This window comes from Rhinopithecus bieti, unplaced genomic scaffold (genome assembly GCF_001698545.2).
Source record: "Rhinopithecus bieti isolate Rb0 unplaced genomic scaffold, ASM169854v2 scaffold_17829, whole genome shotgun sequence".
Taxonomy (NCBI): domain Eukaryota; kingdom Metazoa; phylum Chordata; class Mammalia; order Primates; family Cercopithecidae; genus Rhinopithecus; species Rhinopithecus bieti.
In genome coordinates, this window is record NW_016809238.1 from 885,575 (window position 1) to 897,426 (window position 11,852).

General features: G+C 36.9%; 1 protein-coding gene across 1 annotated transcript in view; it reads left to right on the forward strand.

Annotated features, from left to right (window-relative positions):
- PUS7L (pseudouridine synthase 7 like) overlaps nucleotides 1-7,911 on the forward strand; it is a 37,969-nt gene extending 30,058 nt beyond the window's left edge. Inside the window, 2 exon segments of the mRNA XM_017888955.1 lie at nucleotides 4,863-4,916; nucleotides 5,921-7,911. Coding sequence (XP_017744444.1) covers nucleotides 4,863-4,916; nucleotides 5,921-6,253 — 387 coding nt within the window. The 3' untranslated portion in view covers nucleotides 6,254-7,911.
- Nucleotides 7,912-11,852: the final 3,941 nt, after the last annotated feature.

Genomic DNA, 11,852 nt, shown 5'->3' on the forward strand with positions numbered 1-11,852 from the left:
AGGAGTGGAGGACTGAGGAAGGCCGCGCGTGGCGTGCCTCCGGAGCGGCTTTTCTAGGAGTGGGAGGGCAATAGGCGGGGCACGGGCGTGTCAGGGGCGTTCCACAGGTGCGACCAGGTAAATCTTGGTCTCTTCAGATTGACATCACCTGGCGCATGCCTAGTTGGTCTGCACCTTCCCGGGTCACCGGCTGGATTTTCGCGCGCGCGGGAAAAGTTGGGGGGGATGAAGAACCCGGAAGTGCGCCATCTTGCCTCCGTTCATCCAAACATTTAGTAGAGACGGGGTTTCAACGTGTTAGCCAGGATGGTCTTGATCTCTGAACCTTGTGATCCATCTGCCTCTGACTCCCAAAGTGCTGCGATTACAGGCGTGAGCCACTGTGCCTGGCCGTCTAGTTGCGTTTATCTCTGTGGGTTTGAACTAATGAAACTGGGTTCCATAAATCATGCAAGGAAGTTCATTTGACTGTACTGTAATACAAAAAGAACAAATTATTTTCTAACATTATCATGTCAGTCTCATAAATTTTAAAAATTAGTGAAAATTTGAATAACACTTTCATATGTAACCTAATAAAATCATTGAATTTTAGAGAAGAAAAGGATTTTAGAGACACTCTTTTTTAATTCCCATTTGAAGGGGTGGCCTGCCTCTCCACACCTGTGGGCGTTTCTCGTTAGGTGGAACGAGAGACTTGAGAAAAGAAATGAGACACAGAGACAAAGTATAGAGAAAGAAAAAGTGGGCCCAGGGGACCCCCGCTCAGCATACAGAGGTCCTGCGTGGCACCGGTCTCTGAGTTCCCTCAATATTTATTGATCATTATCTTTACCATCTTAGAAAAGGGAAGTAGCAGGATAATAGGATCATAGTAGGGAGAAGGTCAGCAGTAAGACATATGAATAAAGATCTCTGTGACATGAATAAGTTTAAGGAAAAGTACTATGTCTTGATATGCATATGCAAACATCTCAATAAACCTTTTAGTGCATAAAAGCAGCATTGCCACTAGCACGTCCCACCTTCAGCCCTAAGGCGGTTTTCTCCTTTCTCAGTAAATAGAACATACAATGGGGTTTTACAGCAAGATGTTCCATTGCCCAGGGATGGGCAGGAGACAGATGCTTTTCTCTGTCTCAACTGCCAAGAGGCCTTCTTTCCTCTATTACTAATCCTCCTCAGCACAGACCCTTCATGGGTGTCAGGCTGGGGGATGATAAGGTCTTTCCTTTCCCACGAGGCCAGATTTCAGACTGTCACTTGGGGAGAAACCTTGGACAATACCTAGCTTTCCTAGGCAGAGGTCCCTGTGACCTTCTGCAGTGTTTGTGTCCCTGGGTACTTGAGGTTAAGAGAATGGTGATGACTTTTCACAAGCATACTGCCTTCAGGCACTTGTTTAACAAAGCACACCCTGCACAGCCCAAAATCCCTTAAACTTTGAGTCACCTCAGCACATGTCTCTTGCAAGGACAAGGTTGGGGTAGGGTTAACAGATTAACAGCATCTCAAATACAGAACAAAATGGAGTCTCTTATGTCTACTTCTTTCTATATAGACACAGTAACAGTCTGATCTCTCTTTCTTTTCCCCACACCATTTTATAGAATGAAAATTAGGTCCCAGATTGGAGAGGAGACAGATTCAGAGTCACACAGGTAGTGGAATTAAAAAGATCCAGCTGCCTAACTCCTAGCCCGGTTTGGTCTCTACTAGAAAAATCATGGAGTATGGAGAAGTAGTCTGTAGTGAGAACTAGAACATGGTCCAGTTTTTCAAAAATAGAGGTAAAACAGACTCTGAACTCTACATAAAGGAAACGTTATCTAAATTAATGTCAGAGTTCTTGACATATTAATTGCGGTTTTTTGGTTTTAAGTAATAGAAACCCACCTCAAACCCACAGTAATTTAAAGAAACACGAGAATTTATTGGCCCTCGTAACTGAAAGCCCATGATTGATTCAGGCACAGCTGTATTTGGGACTTAAGTGTCCTAAACGATCGCCTTTTTTTTGATCATTCAGCTCTGCTTTTCTCTGTGTTAGATCCATTCCCAGTCTAGCTTACACCTTTGGTGGCAAGATGGTTATTAACCACCCTAGGCTCATTTGTCACCACTCTAGACTTGCTTCTCTGCAGAAGAATGATTTTTCTTTCCCAACGGTGTCAACAAAAGCTGTGTAATTGGGTCTCAGTGGCTAGGAATGGCCTGGCCTGGATCATATATACAGAACCAAACCAGAAAGTGTGAACTGCTGTATGTGACTGACTAAACCTGCATTCCTGGGACTCCTTCCTGGGACCCTAACCCACATCTGACACCTGGGAGAGGTCCCTTGGAAAACGAGAGTGCTACTACTTGAAAAGAGGGAGTAAAGATTGCATAAGCCAGAACATCAGCTGTCTGCTTCACTGTTTCATTAAATGGATGAATAGGCAAAAACTGCAATTACTTTTGCTCCAACCTAATAGGAAAGAAATAAGAAAATGGTCACTAGGAGGCAGCATATGTTGCTAAGAATGGTAATTTAGTTGAGATACAGACTCAAACTCTGTGTGAAAAGAAACCTAGCAGCATTATAAGTTTTATTTTACCTCATGTGGGGAACAAGAGATGTGCCAATGATCCCCTTTTGATAAATAACAAAAAATCGTTATCATTTATTAACACCTCCCAGATAACGTGTCCGTTTAAATATCGGAAAGCATACTAATTAGTAAGTCATCCATTTCTAAATCAGATTTTTGGAAGTTAAAGATTATTTTCACAAGATACAGCAACAATTTTTGAAATGCATGAGTTTTATAAGACTTCTTCATTCAGAATAACATTTACAAGGATAGTTTTGTGACTGACATTTTAGCTGCTTTCTTTTTGGAGCTGTAGGAGAAGAGAAAACATTTTCTCCTACATATTTTGCAGTATTTCCTTTTATGAGCAGCAAAAACAATGTTTCTATATATTTTAAAATCGATCACTTATTTTATTAGTTTGCACTGAGGAAAGAAAAGGCAGGACTTAGAGGCTCAAAATATAAAATATGAAAAGGAAAAAGAATACAATTCTTAATAAATGGTATATGGGGCATGTAATGTGCATCTACAATAAAAAATTGTAGAAAACTAATCTGATTCCTTCTTTTGATAGGATTACTAGACTAACAGGTGTAGCTACATTTCAAATCACTTGGTAACTTCTTTTTTTGTGTGTGTATGGGCAAGATGGAGAAATGTGAGTTACACAATTAAAAACTTAGGTGAATTTGTAGTTGGGGAGCAGCCATACAAGGAAAACACGTTTGCTCATGAATTGTTGGATATCAACCTGGAGGGAATTCTCTAAAGACAAAGCATGGTGTTTTATACCTAACCATGTTTATTCATTGCTTTCATAAATTATAAATCACAGTATGTAGGTGTACTTATCACTCTGTGAAAGAGAAAAGGCTAGAGATGATGATGCAAGAGAGATCATAATTCCATGTAGTATGTCTCTTGTAGTTTGATCAGATCACATCTGGAGCTTTGTATCTGTTTCTGAGTGCAGTAATTGAAAGAGGTTAGTTACCAATAAACAAACAAACAAAAAAACCCAAATTATAAACAAAAAAGGTGTTACATTATTGATAAGATGAGGGAGAGTTGAGGGGAAAGCAGGTAGATTTAGAGGGGCTCTAGACACTGTACCATATGATGAATACTTTAGGAATATGAGAATGCTGTGAAACCTTGTGGAGGGAGGATAGATGCCTTTCTGTTTGAGCTTTCATATCACACACTGGGGCCTATCACACACCGGGGCCTATCACACACCAGGGCCTATCAAGGGGAGGGGGGAAGGGGGAGGGATTGCATTGGGAGTTATACCTGATGTAAATGACGAGTTGATGGGTGCTGACGATTTGATGGGTGCAGCACACCAACATGGCACAAGTATACATATGTAACAAACCTGCACGTTATGCACATGTACCCTAGAACTTAAAGTATAATAATAATAATTAAAAAAAAGAGAAAGCAAACTGCTTATTCTGTGATATCCTAGAGCAACATTTAATAGAGTTAATCTATCATGCACCTTTTTTTCCTCTTGTATGTGGCAGTTGTTACCATTCTATGAAACAAATGCTGAGAAATACGACTTCTTTAAATTTTTTTTTTTCAATTTTATTTTAAAGACAGAGTCTTGCTCTGTCACCCAGACTGGAGTGCAGTGGCACCATCATGTTCCACTGCAGCCTTGAACTCCTGGGCTCAAGTGATCCTCCTCCCTGAGTCTCCTATGTAGCTGGCACTACAGGCATGTGCCACCATACCTGGCTAATTAAAAAAATTTTTTTAAATAGAGACAGGCTCTCCCTATGTTTTCCATGCTAGTCTCAAACTCTTGGCCTCAAGCAATCCTCCCAAAGCACTGAATTGCAGATGTGAGCTACCACATCCAGCCAGAGAAACATCAGTTCTGTAGAGAGTATTATATTTTCGGGGACAGAGGTAAGTGGGGTGGGCAGTGAGTTGATATTATAGAAGCGGATTTTGATTCAGCCTAACAAAGAAAACTTTGTGATTTAGAAAAGATTGCTGGTGATTGAGGTGAAAGTATTGCCTCAAAGTTTTCAGCAGTCCACCTTTCTCCATGTTATCCAACTTCAGTGATTAGTGGTTAAAGCAGGAAGAATCATTCTAATTTTTATGTATTCTACACCTCCAGAAACAAATTATGATAAGATCTTGTTTGGGTCTATGTATATTCAGCGTAGGAACTGATTTATATATAATAGAATTAGGGAAAATTGAAAGTGGAGGAAATTTGGAACATGTGGAAATCATTCATATTTTCATGTTTTTTAAAACTAGGTTCACCTGGTAACTGAAGAGGAGGGATCAGCTAATATGTATGCAATACATCAGGTAAATTTGCTTAAAAATTACTATCACTTAGACCTAAGTGTAGACGTTGTCCCCAAAAAGCAAAATGTTGACTAGTTCCCCTCCTCTTTTTTGTTTTAAACAACTTTTAAATTAAGATATAATTTATATACAATTAAATTCACTTAGTTTATAATTGTATAGGCTTTGATCAACATATTTTTGATAAATGTAGGACTGTGTGGCCACCACAAACATCAATCATAAAGAACAGTTTCCTCCCCTCTCCAAATTTTCCTGTGCCCATTCCCATCTTTCACCCAGGGCAACCCCTGGTCAGTTTTCTGTCACTATGGTTTTGCCTTTGAAATAATGTCATATAAGTGGAATACTACAGTATATGACCTTATGTGTCTGGCATCTTTCACTTAGCATAGTGAATTTCAGATTCATTCATATTGTGTATATTTGAATTTTTTACCTTTTTGCTTTTCTTGACTACCTTTTGGTACTGTTCAAGAAAACTGTCTAGAAGACACCAGCAAAGGAAGAATACCCCACAAAATGCAATGTTTACTCACAAGCAGCTAAGAAAATAAGCACTGAATGTGTTGCTATGTGTTTGCTTTCTTGTTTTGGAAGAAATAAGAAAATTTAAGATTGCCCACCAAAATACTGGTAATGTGATTGAGCAGTAGAGGTTACTCTTCGTGTTACAGACAGTACATGCTTCATTCTATAGAGATTAAGTCGATATCAGCTAATTAAGTGTACCTAAACTTCTTGAATAGTGAATTTTCTAATAATATCTGATTTGAGTTGGTTACCTTAGTTATTGTGAGTCCTTGATTTTAGTTAGCTATTTTCTTTGACAGCATAAAAATATCATAGCATATTATTTAAAATATGTTTTAGGCTGATTGTGATGTTTATATTCTGAGACTGTTTTTACAAATCTGGGTCCCAGTCATAAAAGTACATTAAAAATACAATCATGTATCTTTTTGAAGGCTATTTTCATATTTTTTCCCTCTTTTCTTTCACAGGTGGTTCTTCCAATACTTGGATACAATATTCAGTATCCAAAGAACAAGGTAGGGCAGTGGTACCATGACATACTTAGCAGAGATGGACTACAGACATGTAGGTTTAAAGTACCTGCTCTGAAACTGAATGTACCAGGATGCTATAGACAGATTTTGAAACATCCCCGTAATCTCTCATACCAACTAATGGAAGATGATGACATTGATGTCAAAATGAAAGGTTCCCACATTGATGAAACAGCTTTGTCTCTTTTGATCTCTTTTGATCTTGATGCTTCATGCTATGCTACTGTTTGTCTGAAGGAAATAATGAAGCATGACGTTTTAAACTGATACGCTTGGTATAACCGTATATGTGTCACTCTGAAGGAAAGGGAGCTAAAATGTCTTAAGCACCTCCCATGTGTTAGGAGCTTCATAATTGTTATCTCTTTTAATTTTCACAGCATCCTGAGAAGTTAGGATTTGATACTATAATTTTATAGAGGACATGTAAGTGTCAGGGTCTAAATTTAAGGTCCATGTGACCCCAAAGCCGGTGTTTTTTTCTATTATATGTTTCAGTGACCTTTATTCTGTGTAATAAAGTTACAATCTTTTGAAACCATTAGGAATATATATAATACTACAAGATAACATTTAAGAAAAAAAGCTGTGAATGTTCATATCCTCCAGCTCCTTGCTTAGAACCTTGGTGAAATTAGGTTGCAGTAAAGCAAATGTTGGAGAGAAACATAGATGAAGCATTTTGCTAATTATTATTGTCCTCCTTTCCTATTTTTGAAATTATTGATCAGAACAATATACAAGGGAAATATCATCCCTCTGTATGTGATAGGTACCCCAGAGTAGTTATTACCTCTTTGTGAGACAAATAATCTTTGATGAAGACTGAAATAAAATTTCTCATCCAATTTTTATATATTGGTATATGCTGATCCTCTTGACCATTTGTAATTTTTTTTCGTATTATCTAAAACAGGTGTTAGAATCAGGCAGATTTATGCTTAGATTCTAGCTCTGACACTTACTGGTGACTTTGAGTATGTTGTTGATTTTTTTGTGTGTAGGTTACTGATAGAATCAAGACAATGCCAGCTTCATAAGTGACAAATAATAGGATTATTTCCACATGTTCTGTTGCTGGAGGAATAAAACATTGTGCCCATTTGAAAATTTTAATTTTTGTTGATTTAGCTATCCCACATTATAAATCATCCTTAACCATTTTATATCAGTTAAATACAGGGGTGGGGTGGGGGAGGAATGACTGGCATGTAGACATGTATTGGTTTAGGAATATCTGAGCATTTCTTTCATTGTTGGTAAGATATCATGATGAAATTAAAACAGCAGTATGGAGCATTATATATCAGTAATGTGATACTTTATATGCTTAAGCCAGTTTAACCATTTTGGGAAATATTAGCATAAGGAAATAAAATCCAAAAGAAGGAAGAGAAGCTATATGCAATGCAAAATTCGCTTATTGCAATATTTTTATATACAATTAAAGACACTAAAAACAGTTTTCAAAGTCCATCATTACATAACTAAAGTGAGTAAAATGATATGTATCAACTTGATGGTACAATTTAGTTTCATGAGAAAATGTTGTCCCCTAAAAGTAGAACATATATATTGCAACTGCAATAATGTTCTGAATTCATCTTTCACAAATAAGAGGCATGTTAGCGTAGTGATTAAAAACACAGATATTGGAGGCAAACTTACCCAGTTTGAACCCTGGCACTGCCATGTATAGCACTGCAGCCTTGGGAAAGTTATTTAAACTCATGTGCTTCAGTTTCAACATCTGTAAAATGGGCATGTTAACATTGCCTACCTCATAGGCTTACTGTGAGAATTTTCTAAGTTAATATAAGTGAAGCAGCTTTAAAAAGTGCCTGGCATTTAGTTATTGTTAAATAAGTGTCTGCAGATGCAAGTTTGGAAGAGAAAATAAATAAATGAAAATGCTTTCCTGTTAAGATGATGGGGTATTTGGATTTTTTTTATACTAAAAGTTTTTTTTTGTTATATGTTTTGGCAACAAATAATTCTCAACACACAAAAATTGGATATTGTAGTACCATTGATTTTCTTTGGATTACTGCCATCATTTTAATATTATATTGAGAATGAAGTGATGCTCTATTAGGTAGTAAAAAAATTTAGAAAAATGTTTTATTTTATATGATAAATTATATCCTATAAATGTAATCATAAAATGAGTTATATACATTATTAAATATTAGTTTTTAAAAGTTTTGAGTAGCTGTCAGAAAATATGAAAGCATGAAAATGTATCATTGATATTTCTTTCTTTGCCTGCAGATGGCACTATAATTTTAGACTTATTTATTTATTTAGTAAATACTTCAGCTGTGTATAAAGAATCAGTAAGTTTATTTCATCACCATAAAATGTATTGAGATATCATTCATGTGGAATATTATTTTATATGCCAATAAGACTTGCCATGTTACATTTTTTTTTTGTTTAAGGACTTTTATTATTAATAGTATGCTTTGGACCAGCTGATCACTAGTCACTTAGATTTTTGCAGTTTTGCTGGAGCATTTCAGACCTTCATAAGCATGATCTTTGGATTAGGTTTCTTTTTTCTTCACATCATTGTTAGGAGATAATTTATTTTTAAAGTGTCATGTTAAACTGCAAGGATGTCCATTAAGCATCACAATTAAACATGCCAAAGGAGAAGCCATATCTTCAAAATACCCACTTAACCTACCCAAACATCTCAAACCCACCTTTTGCTGACCTTCTATAACCCCATTTCCAAAGTTTTGCTTCCTTTTTATTGTTTCTTCCAACTTTTATTTTAGGTTTGGGGGTATATATGCAGGTTTGTTACATGGGTAAATTGCATTTTGTGGGGGTTCAGCATACAAATTATTTCATCACCCAGGTAATGAGCGTAGTACCTGATACATTGTTTTTCTATCCTCATCTTTCTCCCACCCTCCACCCTCAAGTGGGCCCTGGTGCCTGTTGTTCCCCTCTTAGAGTCCACGTGTACTCAAAGTTCAGCTCCCACTTAGAAGTAAGAACATTTGGTATTTGGTTTTCTGTTCCTGCATTAATTTGCTTAGAATAGTGGCCTCCAGCTACATCAATGTTGCTGCAAAGACATAATTTTGTTCTTTTGTATGACTGTGTAGTATTATCTGGTATATATGTACTATATTTTCTTTATCTAGTCCACTGTTGATGGGCATCTAGGTTGGTTCCATGTCTTTGCTATTGTCAGTATTGCTGTAATGAACACATGTGTGCATGGTCTTTATGGTAGAGCAATTTATATTCCTTTGGGCATATAACCAATAATGGAATTGCTGGGTCAAATGGTATTTCTGCTTTAAGTTCTTTGAGAAATCTTCTAACTGCTTTACACAGAGGCTGAACTAATTTATATGCCTACCAGCAGTGTATAGCATTCCCTTTTCTCTGCAGCCTCCCCAACATCTGTTATTTTTTGACTTCTTAATAACAGCCATTCTGACTGGTGTGAGATGGTATCTGCTTGTAGTTTTGATTTGTATTCCCCTAATGATTAGTGATGTTAAGCATTTTTTCATATGCTTTTGGCCCATGGATGTCTTTTGAGAAGTATCTGTTCATGTCCTTTCTTCCTTTTTTAATGGGGCTATTTTTTGCTTGTTAAGTTCTTTATAGATTCTGGATATCAGACTTTTGTTCATGCATACTTTGAAAATATTCTCTCCCATTCTGTAGACTGTCAGTTTACTCTGTTGGTAGTTTCTTTGGCTGTGCAGAAGCTATTTAGTTTGATTAGGTCCCACTTGTCAATTTTTTTTTTTGTTTTTTTAGATGGAATTTCCTTCTGTCACCCAGGCTGGAGTGCAGTTGCTCATTGCAACCTCTGCCTCCCGGGTTCAAGCCTTTCTCCTGCCCCAGCCTCTCGAGTAGCTGGGGTTACAGGTGGCCGCCACCATACCTGGTTAATTTTTGTATTTTTATTAGAGACAGGGTTTCACCATGTTGACCAGGTTGGTCTCAAACTCTTGACCTCACGTGATCTACCCACCTCGGCCTCCCAAAGTGCTAGGATTACAGACTTGAGCCAGCAGGTCACTTGTCAATTATTGGCTTTGTTCCAATTGCTTTTGGAGTCTTTGTCATGATATCTTCGTTAGGTCTTATGTCCAGAATGGTATTTCCTAGGTTTTCTTCTAGGGTTTTTATAGTTTTAGGTTTTACATTTAAGTTGTTAACCCATCTTGAGTTGATTTTTGTATATGGTGAAAAGAAGAGGTCCAGTTTCAATCCTCAGGATGTGGTTAACCAGTTATCCCAGCACCATTTATTAAATAGGGAGTCCTTTCCCCATTGCTTGTTATTGTTGACTTTAACAAAAACCAGGTAGTTGTAGGTGTGTGGCTTTATTTCTGGGTTCTCTAACCTGATCCGTTGGTCTATGTGTCTGTTTTTGTACCAGTACCATGCTATTTTGGTTACTATAGCTTTGTAGAATAGTTTGACATCAGGTAATGTGATGCCTCCAGCTTTGCTATTTTTGAATTAGTTTTAATTGCCAAGGTTGTTTGAGCTAGCAGTAGTGCCTGGGAGTCGGTTAGGTGAAACAAATTGAGGTCTTTTTATTAATATTAAGATTAAAACACCTTGATTTTTTTGTGAGTTGTAAAAAACTGAAAGTCATGTAACTTTTGATTTAACTAACATTTTCTGAGTATCTATTATGTCAGTATCTCACATTTTAATCCATATTCCCACCCTGTGTGGAGGTATTATCTTCACTTATTTTGCAGATTGGAAACATACCTGAATAGTTTACTAACCTAATCAAGGTCAAACAAAATTGTGTGTGGGGTGAGCGCAATTATACTTCCTAAATCAGTACTGTTTTCATCTACCTAACGTTTGCCTTCTGAGAACAAGTTTTTGGATAATAACTTCCATTTAGGCCGGGCGCGGTGGCTTACGCCTATAAGGCCAAGACGAGTGGATCACAAGGTCAGGAGTTCAAGACCATCCTGGCCAAGATGCTGAAACCCTGTCTCTACTAAAAATACAAAAATTAGCTGGGCTACTTGGGAGGCTGAGGCTGGAGAATCGCTTGAACCCGGGAGGCGGAGGTTGCAGTGAGCCAAGATTGCCCAGCCTGGGTGACAGAGCAAGACTCCATCTCATAAAAAAAAAACTAAAAATTAAAATATAACTTCCATTTCTACCAACTTGATATTACTTGCCATTGATTTAATAGGCATATTGGGCCATGTCTTGGCAGAGACAAGATACCTTTTGAGATTCTGAGACCAAAATATAAAGTAAAGGGGATCCCTTCAGGAAATCCCCAAATCATTTTGGAGTTTTCCCAAAATATTTTGGGATTTGTATTATAGTAATATGTAAAATCATTGTAGATCATAGGAGGTGTTTTAGATGGTACCTGGCACAAATATCATTGAAAAAGCATAGTGAGAAACTTGTTCTTTCTCAATTCATTTTCAGTCTTTGCATCAGTCATTCTGTTTAAGGAAGGAGAAAGCTGATTGATACTATTTACATATATCAACATTTGCTAATTTACCTTTTTAGCCAGCTATGCAGGCTTCAGGCTCAGAAACATCAGCAGGCAACAATATAATATGTAGCTAGAATTTAATAGGATTGCATTGTTTTATTGAATTTATTTTCCCTTTTATTTATGGCAATCAATTCCGGCTTCCTGTTTATGTGATGGTATTATGTTTCCTTTAAAACTAAATTTAATTTTATTTATTTTTGTATTTATTTTATTTTATTTTATTTTTAGAACTGTGATTTCATTTCTTTTTTTTTATTATTATACTTTAAGTTCTAGGGTACATGTGCACAATGTGCAGGTTTGTTACATATGTATACATGTGCCATGTTGGTGTGCTGC